Genomic DNA, 27767 nt, shown 5'->3' on the forward strand with positions numbered 1-27767 from the left:
AAGACGTAAGCAGGAGGAGGGAGGGAAGTTAAAATTCACCTTACAGTCCAATTAAAGGTTGTTTTAGAAAAGAAATTAACAGATGCCCTTCCTCAACCCTCTTTCCCACCTCTTGCTGTCTCTAATGAATTTCTGCAGCCAAACATGATAGGACAAATTCTTCAGCTATCTGACCCAAAGAGGCTGCTACACAAACTGGAGGCAGAGAGGTACCTTCTTTGACAATGACATTCACAGAGCTCTGGCTTTGCAGGCTCCTCTCATCTTTGACAGTCAAAGTGAACACATAGGTCCCCACTTGCAGCCCAGTCACAGTGGCAACACTGCTGTTAGCATTCTCGAGCTGCACCCCATCAGGTCCCCTGCAAAAAAAGAAACCAGAGGGTAGAGTTGTACCTGCCTGCTCCTGTCCTGTCCCTAACTTAGCAGGAGGAGACAATGACTCCCTCAGCAAAGACACAAACTATTGTTACCCAGACCCTGAAAGGACATGTTAAAAATATTCCAATTGGACAAAGTGTCATTTGGCCTCAAAAAACATGCTGCCTGCTGGCCAGAAAATTCAAATAATTTTCAAACACCTTAGCCTTACCCTTTATATGAGCTTCTAGAACACTTGAATTCTTTACTGTTCCAGTTTGTAAAAGGAGGAAAGTTCTCTGAGCAAGTCTCTGATGAAAAGAATGATTTAACAGTAATGTTTCTAAAAAGCATTTCTGGCCCAGTAGTTGGTTTGGCTCTTGCCAGCAAGGAAGCAAAACGCATTTCTTAATCATATGCCCAAATCCCTCCTGATAAAAAGTCAAGGAAAGGAAATGGGCCAAGGCTAAAGAGGAACTCTCAGGACAAAACCATCTTGTTTGTAGCAACTCTATAAGCAAAGTTCCCTCCGGCTCCTGGACAGGGGCCATCGAGCACCCAGGACATCCCACATCCTTTCTTTTCCCCTTGTGGTCTCAGAGAGTTGCCTGTAGCAACCAAGGAAGCTCTGTGCCAACATTCAGGCTGCATACAGCCAGAGAGCCTCTGCTCAAGGATCAAAATGCCCCAGAGCTTTTGTTAAAACTCAAGGACAACCAAAGCAATCTGCAGACATCTAGGATTTACTTTGTTTTGCCTTTTAAAGTTACAGCCTCTGATCCTGGTAGCTCTTCTTGAAGCATAGTCTCCTTAAAGAAGCTATGCTAAGCATTATCTCTGCTGTAAACACTAATAAAACTCAGCTACAAAATCTATCAGCCGTATCTTCAATAAATAATTATAATTAAAAACACCCTGGGCTGCAGAAGATTATGTTCTAGAAAAGATAAAAACAAGAGCTGAGGGAAATAATTTCTAGAATCCAACTCAGCAATCTAAAAAGCAAGTCATTTGTACAGCCAAATTAAAGCTCTTTTCCTACCATCTCCAATGCCTTTGTCAAACAAACAAACAAACAAAACCAAAAAACCCAGGCTGTCTTATTATTGCTACCTTTGGAAACAAAGAATGCTTTTAACTCTTCTTAGAATTCTTTTGCTACTTGTGGGATCTTGCATATAATTTCAGTTGCATTAGTTATGGCTTAAAGGAGCTGAAAGAAACTACAGGAACTAAAGAGTGATTCGGTTAGGTAATTTCAATGTAATTAGAATTATTTGATTACTGCCTTTGGCCTCTGGCTAACTTAATTGGTAAACGGTGTCTTCAAGAAAACAATAACAGAGTAATGCTTTCATTTTATAGATGTATTTTCAATTTCTCCTAATAGCTGCTCTGCCCCATTCCCCGTGCCGGCCTTACTCAGTTAATTTTGAGCAACAGTATTTTTCTGCTCCATTACCCCTTCCATCCTGCTTCTCAAGTGTAATTAAACTCTGCATTTCAGCAGATGGATTGTACCTGCAAAAGCACCAGGATCACACAGTACTACCTGGGGACTAGCTGATGGCAAGCATTCTTCTTTTCTTACAAAAATTATTTGTAATATCATTTTCTTGGAGTTGAAGTTTGGAATTGCAAACATTTCTTTCTCAGTCACCCCACTGGATAAACCAATAAGAGCAACTCAAGTCTGAATAGCAAATAAAATCGTGCTTTTTCAAGTCTGGAGGCTTTGCAAAAATAAAGACTTTGTGTCAAAACTCACTGTGTTTTTTCCCAGAGATATGAGATAATTTTCTGATCATCTGAGCTTTTGCTGCCATCCAGGGTTGTGCTATCCACAGGAAGGGTCAGCTCTTTATCTGGGCCTGCATCTGCCTGAGGAGGCTTGTTATTTTCTGGAAGACAAAGAGTTAGAGGTCAAAAGCAGCCTCCAGGTGGGAAAGGAGAGGAACCAATTGGGACATATGTTCTGGAAGCCATGGACTCTGCCTCTCAGGCCATAGAACTGTCAGATACTACGGGAGATCTGGTTACCATCAGGGAGCACACAATAAGGAATATAAGACTGAAACATATCAAGTAATTCTGAAAGAAACATAGTAGAACATAATGAAGTTATAATGCCATACTAAACTTGAACTCTAATGCTATGGGAGTTCAAATGAAAGGGTCTGAGTGATAAGACAGGGCTTTCCTGAGGAAGTAAGTTTTAAATAGGCCCTTAAAAGATGTTATTGAGTTGGTGCAAAAGTAATTGCCATTGAAAAGAATGGCAAAAACTGCAATTACTTTTGTACCACCCATAGGATTTGTGATAGCAGAAACTCTATCTCCTAGGTCTCTTTGGGGGTACCAACAAGTAGCCAAGGGAAGAGCACAAGCTGAGGCTGGGAAGTATATTTCATCTCTAGCTATGAAAAAAGCACAAGCGGAAGAGACAACAGAAGTCACCAGAGGCTGTATGGATTGGTGTCTTCTGCTTTTGCCCTCATATAGCTCAGACCCCAATGTTCTTTTCTCCAAGATCAAGTGGATCCACCAGTAGAAGAGCCTGAACCACAAGGCTGGAGCTTACCAGGCTGCACAATAACAGTCACTTGAGCAGTGGCCTGCTGTCCTATTGTGTCAGTCACTGTGAGTTGGTAAGTGTAGTCTCCTTCTTGCATTGCAGAAAGTTGTAAGATTGGTGTTCTAACACCCTAGAAATACAAATAAAGTAGAAAAGTGGACTCCCAGAATCACAACATCACACAATAATTCCTACTCTGGTAAAGACAATTGAGTTTCCTAAACCTAAGACCTAAGTTGGTACTGGGCTATTACTTCCCAGTTCAACATGAGTGAATGTGGACTCAGACATCATGAGCCACCTTGCTAAGGGTCTCTCCCTCAAGGAAACAACCTCTAACACAGCAGCAGTTTCAAATAAAGTCAGAACTCTCATAAGAGAGGGGAGTATGGGGAAATGTGCAGAGATTACCAAAGCCAGTCTCTATGACCCGAACCAGAAAGAACACCATGAACATATAACAAATGACCCGGTTTTAAAAACACTGCCTCTTCCTACTGAGGCTACACAGTGCTCCTAACAAAGCTGTCTCAGTGAAACATGGTAGCAGCTCAAGATGCTGTACAATACTACACTGTCTCCTTCAGGTCTATATAGGTTCTGCAACCACCTAACAATATTTAAACAAAAGCCAGGTAAAACGGAGGCTTTAAGAGAGGCCTTAAATCTAGAAATATAGAATTTTGAGTATTGGAACATTATAAATAATTTTGGGCAAACTTCCAGTGCAGGAACGTCCTGTAGAACCGTGGGCAAAAACTAGTAGCCCGTGGGCTGAATCCAGCTTGCAAATATTTTGTTTGGCCTATAGTATCTTACATATTGGAAATTTTCACATAAAGGTATCAATTTCTGTCTTCTCTTGAAAAGCTGGGCTATCAAGCAATGTTGGGACCATACCTCCATGTGGCAACAACCAGCTGGAGCTGAAGAGTATATGACTCCTTTAGTCAGGGCTTAAGCTCTCCAGTTCAGCACAGCCACCATCCAGTGTTCTTTCTTTATGTTACCTGCCTGGTGACAGATCTAGTCTTTCTTCTTAAGTATCTCTAGAGAGAAGATACTCACCATCTAATGAGACAATCTACTCTAACTTGTTATAGAGCTCACTAAGATTTGCACCCTGGTAGCTTCCAAATAGTTTGACTCTCAGGAGTCATCCAGAACAACTAACATTTCTCATTCAGCCTTTTCCTCTGATACTAAACATTTAAGATAAATATTTAGGCTGGGCGTGGTGGCTCATGCCTGTAATCCAAGCACTTTGGAGGCCAAGGTGGGTTGATCACCTAAGGTCAGGAGCTCAAGACCAGCCTGACCAACATGGTGAAATCCCATCCTTAAAAAAAAAAAAAAAAAAAAAAAAAAAAAAAAATATATATATATATATATATATATATATATATATATATATATATATGGAGAGAGAGAGAGAGAGAGAGAGAGAGAGAGAGAGAGAGAGAGAGTCATGCCCTGTCACCCAGGCTAGAGTGCAATGGCACAATCTCAGCTCACTGCAACCCCCATCTCCCAGGTTCAAGAGGTTATCCTGCTGGGCTTACAGGCACGCACCACCACACCTGGCTAATTTTTTGTATCTTTAGTAGAGAGGAGGGGTTTCACCATGTTGGCCAGGCTGGTCTCAAACTCCTGACCTCGTGATCCACCGCCTCAGCCTCCCAAAGTGCTAGGATTACAGGGGTGAGTGACTGCGCCCAGCCAAGATAAAGACTTTTGCTACCATGTTAATCAAAGGCCCCTAAAGCTTTCTTAGTTTGTTTGGAGGTAGAATATTTAAAAATGCAAATATTCTATACACAAATATGACTTTGGTAATTAAAAGGGAGCAGACATAAGCCTTGGATAAGTGACCCAGTCCAGCAGCTCTACTTCTCTTGGGCAAGAAAAAATAGGAACCATTCCCTCCTACCTGCATTTCCACCACTTTCCCTTTGCTGCTTGGGCTGAGTGACCACTCATAGCTGGTGATGCCATGATCATCAGTGCTCTGGTTTCCAAAAAGGGTGATGGAGTTTTGGGGCAGGGTGATCACTTGGTTGGGGCCTGCGTTGGCCACAGGGGGGTAATCCACAGCTTTGTTCACTGTTAGATTTGCAGTAGTAGAGTTGGTAGCTCCATCAGAGTCTACTACAGTCAAGCTGTCAGGGCAGAGACAGGAGTGTGATCAGGGATGGGTTTAAGGAAAGAGGAATAAATCCTAGAGGACTGAAAATTAAGGCTAAGAAATACCAACGCTGCAGGGTTACCTATTCTTACCCATTCCTATTGGAAAAGCTGAAAGTACTACTAGAAGCTAACACCGACTGAAGTTTTATGATGTGCTAGGCACTGTTCCAAGTTCTTTATATCTCATTAAATCCTCACTACAACTCTATAAAGCATTATCTTCATTTTACTCCTCATATACATGAGGAAAAAGGCAGAGAGGCCAGATGTGGTGGCAAATGCCTGTAATTCCAGCACTCTGGGAGGCTGAGGTGGGTCGATCACCTGAGGTGGGGAGTTCAAGACCAGCCTGGCCATCTCTACTAAAAATACAAAAATTAGCCAAGTGTGGTGATGCAGGCCTGTAATCCCAGCTACTTGGGAGGCTGAGGCAGGAGAATCACTTGAATCTGGGAGTGGATGTCACTGTGAGCTGAGATTGTGACACTGCACTCAAGCCTGGGTGACAGAGCGAAACTTCATCAAAAAAAAAAGAAAAAGAAAAGAAAAGAGAGGTGAGGAAAGGAGAGGAGAGGAGAGGAGAGAAAAGAACAGAAAAGAAAAAAAAAGAAAGGAAAGGGAGAGAGGTAAATAACTTGCCCAAGGTCATACATACAGCTTGAAAGCAGTAAAGTCAGGTTCTGAATCCAGAAAATATGTCTCCAGCTTTTTTGTTCTGCTGCTGCCTGCATGCATCTGTGTCCTGAGACCTTTATAAGCATTGTGTGATATGGCCCTCATAACAACCATATATACAGAGTAGGCATCATTGATTCCACTTTTATAAGAGGCTTAGAGAGGCTAAGTAACCCACCCAAGGGGTATATAGTGAGCCAAGATGCAAGCCCAGTTCTCTGATTCCAAAGATCAGAAACCAAATCTTAAGAAGAGATAATTCTTGGTCCCTATTCCCTACACTACATAGTGCAAGCTCTGCCTAGGGCAGGCTGTTTTCCCATCATCCTGTTCCAGCTGTGCACCTATCACAAAGATGGACATCCTAGGCAGACAGCCTGTGGGACGAACCAGGAGGGCTAGCTCCAGTAAAGCAGGAGCTTGAGATGAAAATGAATTCTCCTACGCAACAGTCCCACAATTTGTGCCAGTGAGACACAAGATCTGCGAGAAGAAAAAAAAAAAAAAACATTCATTTATAAGAGCAGGCTTTTACCTAAATGATGCCTTCCAGCTGAACAGCCTAAAGTTTCTCATGCCACCTTAAAATGTGAGCATAAGCAAGCAAGGAGGTTTGGGATCTTTCCATTTTGCTGACAGAAGAGGAAAAGCATAGAAAAGATATGTAGTTTGTTTAAATCTCACCACCAGCCACAGACAGAGCCAGACATCAGTGGGGCTTTATCCTGCAATCTCACCTGTTACCTATGGTCTAAAGGGAATTTTTGGTATTACAGCCTTTAGGAAAAAAGCACAAAAACTTGAGACATACATACATGTACCAATCAGCAAATACCTGAAAAAGAAAAATTTCAGAAGTTTTGCATCTTTTCCTAGTTTCCCTGTTGTTTTCACAGGTTTGGGGTTTTTGATTTTTTGTTTTTAACATTTGTCATTTGCCTCCCATGTCAGGACAAAAGCACGTTATAGACACATGGTAAAATAGCAGCTGCCTATTTACTCTTTTACCTCAAATAGTCCCTCGCTTGCCTGCAAGGACCCTGAAACCATACAGCAGCTGACTATAAGGCTGAGGAAAAAGGCTACTGCCATCTAAAAGTAGGAGAGAGGAAAAGGTGAGTGAACTACAATCTTAATGCTAATCAAATCCAATCCTATCATTTCATGGGTGATTTTAAAAATGGGGGCTAGGAAAAAAATCACTCTTACACCCCATCCACTAAAAATCCAGTAGGTTAACATTGTGGTTAAAAGCTTAGACTTTGGAGTTAGACTGGTTGTATGACCTTGAGCAAGTTACTTCACCTCTTTGTGCCAAAATTTCCTAATCTGTAAAATGAGAATAACCATAATACCTGTTATAAGAATTATGTGCAGTACTGCCAGCAAAGAGCTTAGAATAGTATTTAGCACATAGTAAATGTTCAAGAAATATCAGCTATTATTGTTACTATTTTTTAAAAGGATCAACCTGGCCCAGGCTGACTTCTGTAAATAGAAAAATTCCTACGTTAGAAATCTAAGGTGAAAACCAGCTCAAATTTCCATTTTAAGCCAAGTAGAAGGCTCCAATCTTGTTGTGCTGGCAGCTACTTTTCATTCACCTGAAGTGTTGAATCAATGGGAGTACTGCTAAGTCAGAAGTCGCATACTGATTTATATGGTAGGTATTGTGCTAGGACACTCATTTCTATGTCCCTGGCAACATCTAAAATTTACTTAATCTCAGATTCATGGGAAGACAGATACACATGAATAAACTGACATACTATGATAAATGCCACATAGAGGCCCTGAGTGCAACAGGGAAAGAAGAGAGCCATAGTCTCTCCTGTCTGGAGGGATCTCAGAGAACCTCATGGAAATTGAGGAGGTTCTTAAGGATGGGCAAAACTTGAACAGATTGAGAAGGGAATTAAAGAAAGTATGAACAAAATACATGGATCAAGTCAAGGAGTGAAGCAGAATGAACCCTGACTTCAGGGTTAGAATCTGCATTTAAGTTCCAGCTGTGAGACCTCAGAGCAGCCTCATTTTTCTCAGCTGTCAAATGAAGATAGTATCATCTATAATATCATGTTTGTATGATACTCATATATTAAACAAGTGCTGTTTAACATACAAGGAATTATGCAAATATAAGGAGAGTTACTCTAGGGTAAGCTTCAAAGCTTTACTAATCACTTTCTGGAATATCAATACTAGCTCCCCAAAAGTACTTTCTTTGAATCAAATTCCCTAAAAAGCCCCAACAGAGAATGAAAACTACTAGTCAAACATAAAGATTATGAGGTATCATAAATTGAGGCAGCATTTTCCAAAGGGAAGACAAAAATGGGAGTAGATTCCTTGAGATTTTGCCTGAGAAAAGGCAAAGGAAGATGGGCCTTTTCACTTAACATCAGAAATCCTAAAAAAAATCTTGGAAACCTGCCAGATAATGCTTGAGAAGGATTAACAATGGCAGATCCTGATCTACTGCACAAGAACTTTTGCCCTAAAAAGTTACCATTGCTGTAATCACAATCACCTTAGGGCTCAGAGAACCAATGGAACCAAAAGCTGTATTATCAAACAACTCCACAGTGAATTTGATATTTGTCAAAGTTACTCGTATAAGAATGTAAAACCCATGAGAAGAAAAAAAAATGGTCTATGGTAAACTTGAAGCTGAATCCTAATTTACCTGAAAGTGTAGTTCCCAGGGACGAGTTTACTTAGTTTTAATATTGCCGTATCTTCAGAAATCTTCTCTTCTCTCAGAGGCCCTTTAAGTTCTTCCCAATGGTACTGAACGATTTTATCATCATCAGTGCTTTCTTGACCATAAAGAAACATCAGATATAACATGAGAACGCTTGGTCTTAGCACTTATCCAGTTTACACAAACCAGGGCAACTACCCAGAGATTTGAAGCTAGGAAAACTTCATGAAATTATAGACTATCTCTCCAGAATGTTTCTTCCCTAGGACTACTGGGTCATTCTGCCTCTCTATGTATATTCCACTGTGTAGTTTTCCAAGGACTCCAACACAGGAAACCTCTGGTTAAAATGCTACTGTATGAAGAAAGAAAAGTCAGTAATTCTTAAACACATGAAAAAATACTCAACCTCACTTAAAAGAAATGTAAATTAAATTTACACTTAAGACAGCATTTTTTAACCTATCAAATTGGTAAAGACCAAAATTTCATAACACATTACATTGGTAAAGGTGTGGAGAAAGAGGACCTCTCATTAGTCATGTATACGCATAAACTGACACAACCTCTATAATGAGCAATTTGGCAATCTTTATCTCTGCCCCTGCATTTCCTCTATAAATTTATCCTACAAATATACTTGTACATGTGTTAAACATTACGTTTACAAGATTATTCATTAGACAAGCAATCGCTGGGTAAAAGCTCCTCAGTCAGGCCTCCCAGTTACTTATCTTGCTACGCTTGGAAGGAACTTTGGTTCCATGAATGAAAATAGCAAAAGAATGAAAGTAATCTAAATGGTCATCAATAGAGATTGATCAAAAACAAGTAAGAACTTGTATAATGAAATTATACATCTACACAATGGAATGCTACTTAGTCATTTTTTAAAAAAAGAATAAGCATCTTATGTGTTGATTCAGAAAAATTCTCCAACATACAAAAACAAGCATCACACACAACAGCATATACAAGGTGCTTTCATTTGTGTAAATACAAGAGAGGACTATATCTATATTTTCTTATGTATGTATAAAATATCTCTAAAAAGATATATAATACCACTGGTTGTCTGGAGGAAAACTGGTAAGGAGACAGGGATGGTATAATTATTTTCACTGTATACATTTGCATATTATTTAACTTTGACCTATTGAAAACTGTAAAATAAAACAGTACAATGTGAGCCCTTTCTACCACACTCTATCACAAGGGATTCTTCCTGTTCTCTCTCATCCCTCTTGGCCTGCTCTCATCCTCCTAGCCTCCTCTTCTGGCCAGCACCGTCAATGTGAAATGCTTAACCTTTTTAGAGGGTCCTCTGCTAAAGCTGTGACTGCCTCTGCCAAAAACCATCATTGGTACCAAGATAGTCAGGGTAAAACGACCTTAATCAGTCTCCAAAAACAAAAAAGCAAATACTGGTGAGAGGATAGGTCTGAAACCTTTTGCACCGTCCAGCCATGACTAAGGGCAAAGACCCAAAAATCCTCTCATGTCACTCATTGGATGACACTATTCTGAAGAGTAAAATATTAAGGAGCCCAGACCAGGGTGTGGAATGTCTCCAGGAGGAGGCTGATGAGAATCTTGTTAGGCAAGTCATGGCTGAGTAAAATCTCCTCAGTCAGGCCTCCCAGTTACTTATCTTGCTATGACTGGAAGGAACTTCAGTTCCATGAATTAAAAAGGCAACTCCATCTAAGCAAATCTGAAAACCAGTGAGTTTCAACTAAAAATCATGCTAACTACATGCATAATCTCAGTTTCTTACCATCTCAAAGCAGAAATATTACTTCAAATAGGCTACATGGGGATTTTAAAGGCGGCCTGTCTGGTATGTTGCTTTTCAATCAGTTGCTTGAGACGGTTGTCCTTCCCCTAACATGGTCAAGATGACTGGCCCCATATCGTCTACTAGTTTTCTACCAGAGTACACAGTGAATGTTATTCTGAAACATCATACTTAGATAAGTACTCACGACTGCCATCAATGACTGTAGAAGTGGTTGGCAAAGAGATCTCCTGGAACTGAGGTGACACAATAGCAATGGGGGGCCGATTCTTACGGGGCTCTGCAAGAAAGTGACCCAAAAGAAATTGGGAAAGGGGCTTTAGAAATTACAGGAGGAGCAGGCTGTATCTGAGAGGAGTATAAATCAAATTCCATTATATCAGTGGTCCCTAATCTTTTTGGCACCAGGGACCAATTTTGTGGAAGATAATTTTTCCATGAACAGGGAGTTGGGGTTGGGGCTTGGGACGCAATGCATGGTTTGGGGATGAAACTTCTACCTCAGACCATCAGGGATTAGATCCTCATAACAACCTTAGATGCCTTGCATGTGGAGTTCACAATAGGGTTCATGCTCCTGTGAGAATCTAATGCCCTCACTGATCTGACAGGAGGCAGAGCTCAGGCAGTAATGCTCACTTGCCTGCCACTTACATCCTGCTGTGCAGCCCAGTTCCTAACAGGCCACAGATTGGTGCTGGTCAATGGCCTGGGGGTTGGGGACCCCTGGATTACATAATGATTGAAGCATCACCACACAGGAGAGTCACAAGACCAGACTGCCATCTGTCTAACATAAGACACTTGGGAGTATAAAGCCTCTTCCAAATCTGACCATTCCTAAGACCATGCCCTGTGTATTCTTTCAATTCTCATGTGCTATCTAGTTGAAGAAAAGTACTACAGCAGCAAGTGACTGGTTTCAGCCAAGCCTGACTAGATAAGCTTTGGGCAACAAAGGCCTTGGCAAGCAAACTGTCCCTTAGTACAGACTGTGCTGAAAAGCTGATGGGTGGTTTTTCAACCATCCCAGAGCTCATTGTATGTGAAGTAACTATGGTTAAGTGATGGGAAGGTCACAAACCACTCTGGTCCAGCCAAATGACTGTGAGCTACAAACCCAGTGGCCTTTTATTTGCAAAATGATCAAATGGTTTTGATGCTGACCACATTTTTAAGAAGGTGAAAGGATTATCTTGGATACAAAGTTCAAGGAATGAAAAGAAAATCTATTACCAACAAAAAAACCAGCATTGAGAATTTATGCTGTATATGTACCACTGTTCATACAGTCTGGCTGTGTCTCCACCCAAATCTCATCTTGAATTGTAACTCCTACAATTCCTACGTCATGGGAGGAACCTGGTGGGGGGTGACTGAATTATTGTGTGTGGGGGGGTTCTTTCCTGCACTGTTCTCCCAATATTGAACAAGTCCCATGAGATCTGATGGTTTTAAAAATAGGAGTTTCCCTGGACAAGCTCTTTTTGCCTGCTGCCATCCATGTAAGATGTGACTTGCTCCTCCTTGCCTTCCACCATTATTGTAAGGCTTCCCCAGCCATGTGGAACTATAAGTCCATTAAACCTCATTTTTTTTTTTTTTTTTTGTAGATCGCCCAGTCTCAGGTATGTCTTTATCAGCAAAAAAATGAACTAATACAGTAAATTGGTACCAGTAGGGTGCTGCTGAAAAGATACCCAAAAATGTGGAAGTGACTTTGGAACTGGATAACAGGCGAGGTTCGAACAGTTTGGAGGGTTCAGAAGAAGACAGGAAAATGTGGGAAAGTTTGGAACTTGCTAGAGACTTGTTGAATGGTTTTGCCCAAAATGCTAACAGCAATGTGGCCAAGAAAGTCCAGGCTGAAGTGGCCTAAGATGGAGATGAGGAACTTGTTGGAAACTGAGCAAAGGTGACTCTTGCTATGTTTTAGCAAAGAGACTGGTGGCATTTTGCCCCATCCCTAGAGATCTGTGAAACTTTGAACTTGAGAGAGATGATTTAGGATATCTGGTGGAAGAAATTTCCAAGCAGCAAAGCATTCAGGACGTGACTTGGGTGCTGTTAAAGGCATTCAGTTTTGTAAGGGAAGCAGAGCAAAAAAGTCCAGAAAATGTATAGCCTGACAATGCAATAGAAAACAAAATCCCATTTTCTAAGAAGAAATTCACAATTTGCTGTACAAATTTGCATCAGTAACAAGGAGCCAAATGTTAATCCCCAAGAAAATGGGGAAAATGTCTCCAGGACATGTGAGAGGTCTTGAGGGCAGCCCTTCACAGGGGCTGGAGGCCTAGGAGGAAAAAATGGTTTCATGAGCCAGGCCAGGTTCCCCATGCTGTGTGCAGCCTAGGGACTTGGTGCCCTGTGTCCCAGCTGCTCCAGCCATGGCTTGAAAGGGGCCAATACAGAGCTTGGGCTGTCGCTTCAGAGGGTGCAAGCCTCAAGCCTTGGCAGTTTCCACATGGTGTTGAGCCTTCAAGGGCACAGAGGTCAAGAACTGAGGTTTGGGATCTTGCACCTAGATTTCAGAGGATGTACGGAAACACCTGGATGTCCAGGCAGAAGTCTGCTGCAGGGGGAGGGGGCTTTCATGGAGAACCTCTGTTAGGGCAGTGTGGAAGGGAAATGTGGAGTTGGAGCCCCCACAGAGTCCCTACTGGGGCACTGCCTAGTGGAGCTGTGAGAAGAGGGCCACTGCCCTCCAGACCCCAGAATGGTAGCTCCACTGACAGCTTGCACGGTGTACCTAGAAAAGCCACAGACACTCAACACCAGGCTGTGAAAGCAGCTGAGGGGGAGACTATACCCTGCAAAGCTACAGGGGTGGAACTGCCCAAGACCATGGGAACCCACCTCTTGTATCAGCATGATCTGGTTGTGAGACATGGAGCCAAAGGAGATCATTTTGGAGTTTTAAGATTTGATTGTCCTTGCTGGATTTCAGACTTGCATGGGGCCTGTAACCCCTTTGTTTTAGCCAATTTCTCCCATTTGGAACAGATGTATTTACCGAATGCCTGTACCCCCATTGTACCTAGGAAGTAACTAACTTGCCTTTATCTTACAGGCTCATAGGCAGAAGGGACTTGTCTTGTCTCAGATGAGATATTGGACTGTGGACTTTTGAGTTAATTCTGAAGTGAGTTAAGACTTTAGAGGACTGTTGGGAAGGCATGATTGGTTTTGAAATGTGAGGACATGAGATTTGGCGGGGGCCAGGGACAGAATGATATGGTTTGGCTGTGTCCCCACCAAAATTTCATCTTGAATTCTAACTTCCACAATTCCCATGTGTTATAGGAGGAACCTGGTGGGAGGTGATTGAATTATGGGGGCAGGTCTTTCCCATGCTGTTCTCGTGATAGTGAATGAGTCTTATGAGATTTGATGGTTTTAAAAACAGGAGTTTCTCTGAACGAGCTCTCTTTTTTCCTGCTGCCATCCATGTAAGATGTGACTTGCTCCTCCTTGCCTTCCATCATGATTGTGAGGCCTCTCCAGCCACATGGAACTGTAAGTCCATTAAACCTCTTTCTTTTGTAAATTGCCCAGTCTCAGGTATGTCTTTAACAGCAGCATGAAAACACACTAATACAACTGTCCAACTTTTCTTGAATTTATCTGAAAATGCAAAATAAGATACCTTCCTACTGCACTGTGATCTACCAACAGTGGTTCATTTTTAAAGAATGGCAGGATTTTGTTACCAAGGTGAAAGAGACTGGTAGTGTTTAAATGAGGAACTCCATGTACAAAGGCCCACATCTCTGGAAAGAGATCAGAAAGAGCTGGTCACTTGGCTAGTTCTCCTTCTGCATGCTTCTCCTAGGCTCTTGGCTTCCCTGTGTCTGTTAATTACAACACATGGTCCTCTCTCAGCATGGCCCACTTGGAGAAGTAGTTCTCAGTAGATAAGCTATTGCTTAGGCCATACTGCACTGTGGGACATGTGTCCAGCTCAGCATTCCAACTAGAGCACTGTTGGAACAAAGTCTGTACTTTCTATTGTAACTATTCACCACATTGAACTAGGAATTGCTGAATAAATATACTATTTAAAAAATGGGAATTAAAAAAAAAAATCAAATCTCTATCTCCTCAGGAGTCCTGCAGAGGGAGGAAGGCAGATACAGCCAGGGCTGTAAACATACCTGGCTTGACTGTCACGTTCACATAGCCTTCCCCATGGGCATTTTGACCCTCTACAATCACTTTAAATTCATACAGGCCTGGAGTGAGCTGCAGAAGTGAGAGAAGATCTCTTAGACAAACATAAAGTGCAGGAATTACATTTAAAATAACATATATCTGAACTTTCCCATGCTGAATCTTGCACCATTTCCAAAATGGAAAAAGTAAACTAGCCTGTAATCCTAGCAGTTTGGGAGGAGGTGGGTAGTTCACTTGAGTTCCTGAGTTCAAGAGCAGCCTGGACAACATGTCAAAACCCCATCTCTACCAAAAGTAGAAAAATTAGTGAGGTGTGGTGGCACACACCTGTAGTCCCAGCTACTCAGTAGGCTGAGGTGAAAGGATGGCTTGGGCCCGGTAGGCGGAGGTTGCAGTGAGCCTAGATCATGTCACTGTACTCCAGCAAGAAAAAGTAAACTAGCTGAAGGGATAAACAATGAACTAAGGCCGGGCGCGGTGGCTTAAGCCTGTAATCCCAGCACTTTGGGAGGCCGAGGCAGGTGGATCACGAGGTCAACAGATCAAGACCATCCTGGTCAACATGGTGAAACCCCGTCTCTACTAAAAATTACAAAAAAAATTAGCTGGGCACGGTGGCGCGTGCCTGTAATCCCAGCTACTCAGGAGGCTGAGGCAGGAGAATTGCCTGAACCCAGGGGGCGGAGGTTGCGGTGAGCCGAGATTGCGCCATTGCACTCCAGCCTGGGTAACAAGAGCGAAACTCCGTCTCAAAAAAGAAAAAAAAAAAGAAAGAAAAGCTTTTAATGTGAATTTTATGACTAGCTAACTCTAGGACAACAGAAGCGATTTCAAACATCTCTCTACTCCCATTTCCTTTTTCAGAAGAACATTAAGGGCCCAAATATCCCACTTCACAGAGTTACAAAATTAAAATAATCATATCTTCAAAGAAAAACATTTTGTAAAGATACTGAATAGTTCTCAAATATCTGACTATCCCCCCCCCGAATTTTACTAATTTATAAACTTAATATAAAAGAAAAAACAATAGAAAAGTATCCAGCATATCACTATCATAACACATCAACTCATCAAATTTCTCCGTTTCCTTCTAATTCTTGATCACATATTAAAATAATAGTTTTGTATGGCTCATTCGTTTAACAAACATTTATTGGAACCAAATGATGTACCAGTCATTGTCCTAGCTTGGAGTTTGGATATAGGAATAAGGTAAGATCTCTACCTTCAAGGAGCTCTTATTTCAGTGGTATTCAAAGTCTAGCTAAAATTAAGGTATCAAACTTTCTAATGTTCTTTCTTCCATTCACTTAGCATGAACACCTTCCCTGCTATGATACAATCTTTTTTTTTTTTTTTCTTTTTTTTTTTGAGCCAAAGTCTCACTCTGTCGCCCAGGCTGGAGGGCAGTGGTGCGATCTTGGCTCAGTGCAACTGCTGCCTCCTGGGTTCAAGCAATTCTCATGCCGCTGCCTCCCAAGTAGCTGGGACTACAGGTGCACACCACCATTCCCAGATAATTTTAATATTTTTAGTAGAGACAGGGTTTTGCTATGTTGGTCAGGCTGGTCTTAAGCTCCTGACTTCAGGTGATCCACCCACCTCAGCCTCCCAAAGTGCTGGGATTATAGAGGTGAGCCACCAAGCCCAGCCATAATCTTTTAAATATATTTATTTTAATGACCACAGAGCAGTATACAAATGTGTCAAATTTCATATAAGCATTTCACATTGTTGGATACTTGGGTTGTTTCCAAATTTTTACTATTATGACTAATGCTGTAATGAACATCTTCCGGGAAAATGTTTTTTCTTTCTCTCTTTTGAAGTATTTTCTTTGTGTAAATACTAATTGAGCCACAGGTTCAAAGTAATCTTTGGCTACTTCCTCTTTATAACACTCTCCTTCTTGGCTTTTACTTCTGTGCCCATACTTCATTTCCTTCAGTTTCCTGTAGCTTCCGCCCCTTAAATGATGGATGTTTCCAGGATTCCATCCTCAGCCTGCTTATTTCTTCACTCTGCACACTCTCCCTGGTTGACTTCATCTATTGCTGTGGCTTCAGTAATCATCTATTTGAGGTTGATGTGCAAAGTTATCTCTCTAGCCCAGATTTGTCTTCTGACCTCCAGCCTCTTTCTCCCAGCTACTATCTGGACAACTCAGTTCAAACATTTCAAACTCACTTTGTCCAAAAATGATTTGATCATCTGTAAACTTCTCCCTAAAACTTGCTCCTCCTTCTATGCTCCTCATTTCAATGAACATCCACCCAGGTACCTAAGCCAAAAAGCTAAAATTATCCTGGACTTCTTTTCCTCAACATCCCCAACCAGTTCATCAATCGTCAAATTTTATCGAGTTGAACTCCATATTATTTTTCCAATCTACTCACTTGTCTCCCATCCACAATGCCATCACCTTAGTTCTTAACCACTTGTCAGCACAATTATTCAAGACACGGCCTTTAGAGATGGAAAGCTCCAGTTCAGACCTGCCATTTAATATCTTTGTGAACTTTGGCTAAATAATTTCTCCAGTTTTTAGTTTTGTCATTTGTAAAAAAGATAGTAATATCTACATCTTGGGATTATTATAATGATTAGAAGAAATAAGTATATAAAATAATCAGCACTGGGTATGGCACATGGTATGAACTCAATAGGTGGTTTTTATTTTTATTTTTTGAGACATAATCTCACTCTGTTGCCCAGGCTGGAGTGCAGTGGCATGATCATGCCACACTGCAACCTCCACTTCCTGGGCTCAAGTGATCCTCCCACTTCAGCCTCCTGAATAGCTGGGACCACAGGCATGTGCCACCATACCTGACTAATTTTTACATTTTTTGTGGAGATAGGGTTTCACCATGTTGTCCAGGCTGGTGGTTTTTAATTTTTCTTATTTAGTTCTTTTACTCAAGCTATTATCATTTTGTACCTAAATTTTTTAACAGATTCCTCACTGATCTCTATGGTTTGAGTCTTATCTCCTCCCATCTGTAGTCAGGTGATTCTTCTAATCTGAAGACCTAAACATGTGTTTCTCTTGCTTAAAACCTTTCAAAGGCTCCATATTCCTTCCGGATAGGATTCAAAGTCCTTAATCTGGCATATAAGGCTTTTGCTCCATGTGGCCCTACATCTTTCCAACTTAGTCAGAATCACATATAAATTCCCCTTTCTCCACATTTTCTCTCTCACTTTTGGCCCAGTGGACATGTTGCTTCTTCTGCTTGGGGTATTATCCCTTCACCCTTTACCCAGTATGTCAGTTTCTTTCATGACCCCATTAGGTAAACTCTTAAGTAAGCCACTCTAACTTTCCAGGGCTTCAATGACCCCCTGCACTGACTTAGTGTGCCACCTGATATAATTACCTGCTTCTTATCAGTATCACCTACTAGACTCTATTGTTTTTGAACATTAAAATTATAACTAATTCACTGGTAAATCCACATAACCAGTGTATTATGAATAGATGTAGAACGAATGACTAAATGAGACTGCTGGGCCAAAGAATACAAACTTTTTTATTAGAGAAAGGATCTTACTTTGTCACTTGGGTTTTGGTGCAGTGGTATGATCATAACTCACTGTAGCCTTAAACTCCTAGGTTTAAGTGATCCTCCCAACTCAGCCTCCTGACCAGCTGGAACAAAAGGTATGAACCACCACACCCAGCTAATATTTTATTTTTAGTAGAGACAGGGTTTCACCATGCTGGCCAGGTTGGTCTCAAACTCCTGACCTCAGGTGATCCACCCACCTTAGCCTCCCAAAGTGTGTGGATTATAGGTGTGAGCCACCAGGCCTAGCCAAATACAAACATTTTATAGCTGTCAACAACTATATTTAGGCTGGGCATGGTGGCTCATGCCTGTAATCTCAGCAAAAAATACAAAAATTAGCCAGGTATAAAGGCACGACCCTGCAGTCCCAGCTACTCAAGAAGCTGAGCTGGGAGGATTGCTTGAGCCCAGGAAGTCAAGACTGCAGTCAGCCGTGATCACACCACTGCACTTTGGCCTAGGCAACAAAGCAAGACCCTGTCCCAAAAAAAAACAAAAAAACCTATATTGAATCCCACAAAGGCTGAATCAATGTATATAGTCATGTGGCCACAAATAACCTAGCTTATCTCCCAAATTCTAAAGTCCTTAAGTTAGGCTTAAAAGCTGTTTATTGTATATTTTCAGCCACCACTACCATGCTGGTATAGTCTTCTTACCACAAATGAAACTTTGAGAATCATACACTAACAAATACTGGATGTCAGCCAGTCAGAATTTTGGAGGATTCATTTCTAAAAGACTGTTTAAACTTAAGTGTACACAGAAAATTATATGGTATTCATTTTAGAAAAGAGTCAACTCCTCTACCTTAGCCCTGCAAGTGAAAGGAAACAAATTCACCTTCGATAGTTTGAGGATCTGAGAGTGTTTCCCTTCCATTTCTCCACTGTAGTCTTTAGGATGAGTAATCAGCTTCCAGTCGTAGGTGTAGGTTTCTCCTATAGAAGGGCAGTTACAAAAATCATGAAAACACACACCTACACACAAAGAGGACAGCCACATAGCCTGCCAATAACAAATCTCTTCTGATCTTGACAAGGCTTTAGTTTTTAAGATTCACCCCAAAGCCTGTAGGGAAACCAAACCATCTGCTCAAAGAAAGCGAATTTTGCTGAATCAGCTACAGTTAGAGCTTCTTCCAACTCCCTCTTAACAATGCTTATTTGCCCCATACCCACCCTCTCATGGCCAATCCTCCCTAAAAAAATACCAGGTTGCTCATGGTGTGGCATACCACCGAAAATACATGCCCTACCAACCAATACAGATGAACTCATTAGGAACAAAGGCCATTTTCTTGCAAAACTTCTTTTGCAACAAAGAACAGCAATGACTTCTAAATAACATGGTTCAAAAATAGTTTTTTACAGAGTGCTAACAATGCTCGTCTCACTGAGGTCATCACACCCTGGTGAGTTAAAAGAGCTACTTCATTCCTGCTGAGCTAAATAACACACTGCAGAAGATGGTAGGGGATGGCCCATTTAAAACAGGCTCGCTGAAATTAATTAAAGTCAAACGAAGCATTAAATGGTCCTCATTTGCAGGTCAGACTATATCACTAGGTAGGGCAAGGGTAGAATCCAATCTAAATGATATCCCTCCCCAGAAAAAGTAGTCTTAAATTTTTTTGGATCAAAATGCATTTCTGGCTAGGGAAGGTGTGACATGGAAAAGCCCCATCAAACTGCATACCTCAACCATACCTCAGCTTTCTGTTGAAACTGCTCTCTGTAACCCTGATGTGACAGGTCAAGCAGTACAAACCCATGCTGTCTTGGCCCCTGCAACTTGTAATAAGTAACTAAGGTCTGTAATTTCCATCCTACCCAGGCAATGCGTAAACTAATGCTTATCTTGACTTCTGTGAACCACTTAAGTAACAATCTGAATGTCCAAAGTCCCCTGGCCCTCGGGATGTCAGAAGCCCTTCACCCTCATCCCTGCCCAGGAGGTGGTTTACAGGCATAAAAGGTCTTGACACCCTCCTTTCAGGGCCATGAGTTGGAGAGAAGTGAGTCCTCCGTGGTCCCCGGCAATAAACGACCCTCTGAATTGGCTTACTTTTGTCTCAGTGATGATTCTGTACTCACTCAGTTACAACCAAGGGAGGGCTTTGGTAGGAAGGTTTAGTTTAAGTTACTAACCAAAGGTAAAAAAGAAAAAGGAGGAAAGAAAAAACCTTAAATGCTTAGCAGAGAGTGGTCTTTTTCTTATTTCATGAGTTCAAATGTTAAAATCAGTACACAGAACCTAATTCCAAGATATCCTTCATCTGAAGACCAATATTATTTTATAAGCCTGAGAGACAAGATCTTTCTTTCTTCCTCCTCCAAAACAAGTATTTTTTTGGCCAGTAGTCAGTGCCAACAGCTCTCACAAATGTATATATTATGTAGTAGTTATGTTACAAGAGGAGAGGGAAAGAAGCAGTACAAGTAGGACTTATGCTTAGAGACATTTCTTCCAACTGTAGTTGGGAATTCTTTTCCACATAGAAAACAGTTTGGGAACAGACAATTTTATAATAGCTAAGGCTAGCAACATAAATTTCAAAACAGGACAATATTCCTAGGACAGAAAGCTCAGGAGATAAACTATGCCTTGCAGGCAGAAATGTGCTCAAAGGCAGGAACAACTAAGTTAAGTCTGTTAGAAAGGGTGCTGGTTATAGTGATTGAGGACAGTGGTTCATTTGTTTGTTTGACTGACTGACTGATTGAGGGGAGTCTTGCTGTTGCCCAGGCTGGAGTGCAGTGGTGCAATCTCAGCTCACTGCAACATCTGCCTTCCGAGTTCAAGTGATTCTCCTGCCTCAGCCTCCCCAGTGACTAGGATTACAGGCACGAACCATCATGCTCAACTAATTTTTGTATTTTTAGGAGAGACTGAGTTTCACTGTGTTGGCCAGGCTGGTCTCAAACTCCTGACCTCAAGTGATCTGCCTGCCTTAGCCTCCCAAAGTGCTGGGATTACAGGTGTGAGCCTCCACGCCCAGGTGGACAGTGGTTTTGAAACTGGACCTGGAGGGATCCTAATGGGCTGCCACAGGGCAGGAGAGGGGTAAAGAGCATGCAGAATTGGTCCTGCCTCATCACCCCAACCTCTGAAAGTTTGAAACCATCCATCTCACATATCTATTAAAGGCAGGAGAACCCGGGGAGAGGACAAGGGAAAATAATCTATTTCCCTTTTTTTTGAGATGGAGTCTCGATCAGTCACCCAGGCTAGAGTGCAGTGGCATGATCTTGGCTGACTGCAACCTTTGCCTCCCACGTTCAAGCGATTCACATGCCTCCCACCACCACACCTGGCTAATTTTTGTTTTTTTTACTAGAGATGGGGTTTGACCATGTTGGCCAGGCTTGTCTTGAACTCCTGACCTCAGGTGATCCACCCACCTCAAGTGATCCGCCTCCCAAAGTGCTGGGATTACAGGCATCCACCATACTGGCCCCTTTTTCTTTTTCCTTTTTTTTTTTTTTTTTTTTGAGACAGAGTCTTGCTTTATCGTCCCAGCTGAAGTGCAATGGTGTGATACTGGCTCACTGCAACCTCGACCTCCTGGGTTCAAGCGATTCTCCTGTCTCAGCCTCTCAAGTAACTGGGTTTACAGGCGCCTGTCACCACACCCAGCTAGTTTTTTTGTATTTTTGGTAGAGATGGGGTTTCGCCATGTTGGCCAGGCTGGTCTCCAACCCCTGACCTCAGGTGATCCACCCACCTCAGCCTCCCAAAGTGCTGGGATTACAGGTGTGAGCCACTGCTCCCAGCCGAAGAATCTATTTCTAAACTAAATGTGTTTTGGAACACTGATCTACAAGATGATACCCACAGAAATGTATATGCAAATATGGGTTGGGAAAGAAAACACAGTAGAACCATGCATGTCTTTCACGAAAGAGCAGAAGTAATCAACAGCTCAAGGCAGTTCCTTACCTCCAACTTCAAAAGCCACTAAACCCATTCACCTTAACTTATCGCCAGGGGAAGAAAGGAAAAAGCTTTTCTAGAGGGAGGTGAAATAAATTGATAAGAAAACCAGAGAAGAAATATAGAACAGACTGGGCATTTTGCTTCTGGAAAAGTAATTTTTACATAAATATACTATTTGGTATTAGGCCTAGAAATTAAGAATACTGTATTGAAGATGTGTGTACCTAAAATGGAAGGACCCCATCCTAAATAGGGAAGGACATACCTGACTAACCTTTTAATGAGAATAACATAAACCCAACTCACTCAATTTCCATCAAAGTATGTATCACTCATGTCATAAATAGTCTTAAGAGAACCCCTATGTGTTTGTAAGTCCAACTTTGGTATGTTAACATATACTTCAAAAGTGAAAGGAATGTTCATAGTAGAAAAGTTTTCTTAAATAATGAATTAATCATCCCTACTTTATATATTTTATAAACCTGAATTTTGTATATCACATTAAGCTTATCTTTTTTGTTTTTTTCCCCAGGGACAGGGTCTCACTGTGGGTAACAATGGTCCTTACAACGGTCCTATGAGGATAGGATATAGCCCGGGGAATGCACAAATATTTATGGAATATGAAAGGTACTATATAATGTAGGGTTTGAGATCACAGGCTTTGATGTCAAGCTTGGATTCAAATCCCAGCTAAGCCAGTCATTATCTGTGTAAATCTAAGTAAATGACTTACCTTCTCTTAATTTCCATCTCTTTCTCAGTAAAATGGGGGTAATAATTCCTACCTCATAACATTAATTTCAGGTCAAAATGAGATAGTAGATAAATTACCAGTTTAGTGCCTAGCATATAGCTGATGCTAATTAATACAGAACATATTTATTAGGTTGTTTAATATCCATTTTAAGAGAAAGAAACTGGGACTCAGATTAATCCGTTTATTTTGGCCAAACAATCAGTAAATAGCAGATATAGAACTTGGAGAAAGGTTATTCAAGATGACTGCTAATATAAATTTGTCCTGACAGGAAGTTGGAGGGGGAAAATAGATAAGGGCTAGGAGTGGTAGTATATGCCTGTGGTTCCAGCTACTAGGAAGGCTAAGGTGGGAGGATCTCCTGAGCCCAAGAGTTTGAGACCAGGAGCTGGACAACACAGCAAGACTCCATCTCTTTTAAAAACAAAAACAGTTATCCAAATGTAAGGGGATGTTTACCTTTAAGTGGTTCTTGTAGAACATATGCATTTAACTGAACTTCATTCTTAGGCAGGGTTATCTGGACACTCTCTCCAGCAGACACCACCAGTTCCTTTATAACTGGAAACAAAGTAAATACACCAGAAGTAACAAACAGATCCAGACTGTCTCCTTTTGTGATCAAACTCCTTTCATGATCAATATTCAGCTACTGCCGTCAATTACTAACTTTTTTTCTACTCTGTAATAGCTTGAAATTTGATTCTGTCCCCACTTTTCCATTGAAAAGGATCTTTCAAGGCCATCAATAAATTCCTTCTTAGTAAATCTAAAAGCTATGTCTCAACCCTCATTCTTCATCTCACATCTCGGTGGCTTCTACTACTGCTAACTGCCTCCATTTTAAAATTCTTGGTTATTATGACACCATATTACTCTACTTTTCTTCCTTTTTCTCCTTTTCTCCATTGTATTTTTACTACAATCTGTCCCTAAGCCCTCCTTATATAATTAGCATTTCACAGAGTTCAAATTCTCTTTCAAGTACCACCTTTCTGTTAACAAATAACTTTCTAATAAGATACATATATAAAGTTTCTAGAAGGGAAGGCAAATGGTCACAAATCTGCCTTACTTTCTTTCCATTCCAATTGCTACAACAAGATTCATTGTTCACATAAGACTATTCCAATAATTTTTTTTTCTTTTTGAGTCAGGGTCTCACTACGTTGCTCAGGATAGAGTGAGTGCACTGGTGTAATCATAGCTCACTGCAACCTCAAATTCCTGGGCTCAAGTGATCTTCCCACCTCATCCTCCCAAGTAGTTGGGACTACAGGCATGCACCACCACGCCCAGCTTGCTTATTCCAAGAATCTTATTTTATCTTCCCTCTGCTAGTTCTCTCCAATCTATTCTGTCTTCCTAAAACAACCAACACCATTAGTCCTTCCAAAATACTCACCCACCATGTTACTCTTCTATTTAAGAATCCTGCTCCCGTATCAAATGTAAATCCAAACTTCCAACCTGCCATTAGAGAACCATCATCTGATCTCACTGTCCTCTCTGTCTTACCCTTTCTATCTAATTTTGCCTCTAGTTATATTGATTTTCCCTTTTGTGTTCCACAAAGCCATGGTCTACTCTCAGGGACTCTGGTAAAGCTATTTCTTTCCATTGGGGTATTTGCCTTGCTTTATTCTAAATACAGCATATGTTTCTAGCTTAAAGCCTGTCTCCTCTCCAAGAAATCTTCCCAGACCATTTCAGTTCAAACTGATCTAATCTTGAAGTCTGCTAGCATTTTTGGAACACTCAAGTCAGCAAAGAGCTATATATTGTCTTTATACTATTCACCAGCTATTTCACATATGTCAGAGTTTCTCAAGCTCAGCACTCCTGATATTTTGGACCAGGCAGTTCTTTGTCAGGGAGGGAAATGTCCTGAGCACTGTAAGGTGTTTAACAGTATCACTGGCCTATACCCACTAGATATCAGTAGCATCACTCCCTCTCCCCAACCAAAAACGTTTGCAGACCATTGAAAGCCACTGATTATATAAATCTTATTTCTCTGACAATAAATGTTCATTTGTTATGAGACCTCAGAACTAGGAGAGCTTAAAGCAAACAATAGGCTAGTCCACTCATATTTCAAGCCTGGGAGGCGAGAAGGACTTCCTAGACAAATATGAAACTTGAGATTTATCTGCCTCTGCATGGGAACATTGCATTTGGGGAGAAATGAAACCATCCTTAATGGAAGCTTCAGCATTTGGATGCCCCAGGAGACGGAGTAAGAACTCTCTAAGTGACTTTCAAAAAAAAAGAAAACAAAGAAACATGATGCTCAAAGTATAATGAACCAAAAAAATGACTATTCAATACAGTTCGACCCAAACCTTACACAATTATACCAAAAATTACAGGCATTTTGCCTGGATACAAAAATTACTTTGGTGCCTCAGGATTGAAATCCTAAAATTTCATGTTATATTACTACCAAGGGACACCCTGAGAAATTAAAAATTGGCAAAAATTCATTTTCACTGACTTTGCTTTTAACCTCTTGATTTTTTCAGGGGCTAAAGACCAACTTAGTTTCTTGATTAACCAACTCTTCCTAATACCTTAGGACAGCATTCGTGAAGCACAGATTTGTTGAGGCAACACTATGTATACATCTACTTCCTATGAGTGACTTTAAAAATAAAGATGCTTCTCCAGGACACTGGTCTGGGCAAAAAAATTTCTTGAGTAATACCCCACAAGGACAGGCAACCAAAGCGAAAATGAACAAATAGGATCACATCAAGTTAAAAAGCTTCTGCACAGCAAAGGAAACAATCAACAAAGTGAAGAGAACCCACAGAATGGGAGAAAATATCTGCAAACTCCCCATTTGACAAGGGATTAATAACCAGACTATATAAGGAACTCAAACTCCACAGGAAAAAATTTTAATAATCCAATTTAAAAGTGGGCAAAAGATTTGAACAGAGTTCTCAAAAGAAGACATAAAAATGGCAAACAGGCATATCAAAAGGTTCTCAACATCATTGATTATCAGAGAGATGCAAATCAAAACTACAATGAGACATCATTTCACCCCAGTTAAAATGGCTTATATACAAAGAAAGGCAATAATAAATGCTGGTGAGGATGTGGTGAAAGGGAACCCTCGTAGATTACTGGCGGGAGTGTAAATTAGTACAACCACTACAGAGAATGGTTGGGAGGTTCCTCAAAAAAATAAAAATAGAGCTACCATATAATTCAGTAATCCCATTGCTGGGTCTATGCCCCCAAAAACGGAAATCAGTATATTGAAGAGGTATCTGTACTCCCATGTTTGCAGCATTGTTCTCAACAGCCAAAATTTGGAAGCAACCTAAGTGTCTATCAACAGATGAATGAATAAAGAAAATGTGGTACTTATACACAATGGAGTACTACTCAGCCATAGAAAAGAAGGAAATCTTGTCATTTGCAACAACATGGATGGAACTGGAGGTCATCATGTTAAGTGAGTAAGCCCGGCACAGACAAACACTGCATGTTCTCACTTATTTGTAGAATCTAAAAATCAAAACTACTGAACGCATGGAGATAGAGAGTAATGGTTAGATAGAAGGATGATTACCAGAGGCTGGGAAGGGTAGTATGGGGGTAAGGGGAAGAAGGGATGGTTAATGAGTACAAAAAACAAAGCTAGAAGGAACAAATAAGACCTAGTATTTGATAATCCAACAGGGTGACGATAGTCAATAATATTTTAATTGCACATTTAAAAATAACTAAAAGAGTATAACTGGATTGTTTGTAACACAAAGGATCTAGGCTTGAGGGGATGGATACTCCATTTTACACGATGTGATTATTACACATTACATGCCTGCATCAAAACTTCTCATGTATCACATAAATGTATACGACTACTACATACCTACAAAATTAAAAGTTTTTAAAATAACTAAAAATAAAAATGCTATAAAAATGAGAGACTTATAACCAGCGTTTCAGAAGGTAAACAAGTACACTGATCTCTTTCTTCTCTGTAGGCTCTGATCGATCACTTGAACGTTATACTTAGTTGAATCATGTGCCTTTAAGTCACAGTGGAATCTGGATTTGTGAAAATTAGCCTCATAAACTTCCATAGGCTGGAGGCCTGCTGAGAAAAGGCTCTAGAGCCCCCAGTCCATGACTGCAGTGGCACTGACAGTTATTTTTTCTCTAACATAAAGTATTCATGTTAGAGAATATGCCTTCCTTCCTTATTTCCTCTAAAAGGGAATACTTTAATCAAATGTTCTACTTTCCCCTTCTATCTCCAAGAGCAAAGGTCCTTACCTGGGTATGGTGCTGAGGTGCTCTGGAAAGAGGGCTGGGGGGTAGGGGTAGCATAACTGTAAGAGGGAGCCACTGGCTGGGGGACAGCAATCTGAATTTTCTCAGAACTTTTTACTTGCTGAGTGCTGGGCATAATAGCAAGACCCTCTGATATTTCAGGTTGCACTGATAAGTTCTTTGGCCCACCAGACAGCTCTGCAGTCAGGTCTGTGGTTAAGAGGCTGGAAACTGTAACCGCCTTGTAGACCTAAGGAAATAAAAAAACTAATTTGAGTAAGTAAAAGTTATACAATTTTTCAGGTTATGTCTCATGAAATAATAGTATATTAAATGTTTTCTTGAAAAACACAAAAATATCAAAAATATTAAAGAAACTAATCTCACTACTCAAATAAAAACGGTATTAAATGTTGAGATAAATATTCTGAGTTTTTTCCTATACAAAAGTTTTATTTAAAACAAAATAGTAATTTTCTGCATTCTAAGTGTGCTGGAAAAGCAAAACAATGTATACTTTTACCCTGTTAACATTTCTATTCAATCTTTCTACAAATATTTATTGAGTACCTATTACGAAACAGGCCTTGTGGATCCAAATTATAAATAAAACTAATCATATGCTCAACAGTAGGGGAGAGAGAACTGAAAGCATAAAAAATTAAAATAGTAAATATACCAGTCAGGCATGGTGGCTCACACCTGTATTCCCAACGCTTTGG

The 27767-nt window shown here is 40.8% G+C and overlaps 1 protein-coding gene across 19 annotated transcripts in view; it reads right to left on the reverse strand.

The window, feature by feature from the left end:
• Positions 1-27767, reverse strand: part of KIAA0319L (KIAA0319 like) — a 131271-nt gene that overhangs the window by 18114 nt on the left and 85390 nt on the right. For 11 of the 19 annotated variants that reach the window (XM_078331197.1, XM_078331202.1, XM_009000882.5 and 8 more), the window contains 10 exons: positions 27049-27295; positions 23212-23313; positions 18894-18991; positions 14457-14544; positions 10487-10579; positions 8484-8616; positions 4866-5094; positions 2942-3065; positions 2129-2261; positions 214-362 (listed from right to left, as the gene is read on the reverse strand). In XM_078331197.1, coding sequence (XP_078187323.1) covers positions 214-362; positions 2129-2261; positions 2942-3065; positions 4866-5094; positions 8484-8616; positions 10487-10579; positions 14457-14544; positions 18894-18991; positions 23212-23313; positions 27049-27181 — 1282 coding nt within the window. In that variant the 5' untranslated portion in view covers positions 27182-27295. Of the gene's footprint in view, positions 1-213; positions 363-2128; positions 2262-2941; positions 3066-4865; positions 5095-8483; positions 8617-10486; positions 10580-14456; positions 14545-18893; positions 18992-23211; positions 23314-27048; positions 27313-27767 lie in introns of all 19 variants that reach the window. The other 8 variants (XM_078331201.1, XM_078331203.1, XM_078331196.1 and 5 more) reach the window with 3 other exon arrangements.

The sequence above is a fragment of the Callithrix jacchus genome, chromosome 7 (genome assembly GCF_049354715.1).
Source record: "Callithrix jacchus isolate 240 chromosome 7, calJac240_pri, whole genome shotgun sequence".
NCBI classification, from domain to species: domain Eukaryota; kingdom Metazoa; phylum Chordata; class Mammalia; order Primates; family Cebidae; genus Callithrix; species Callithrix jacchus.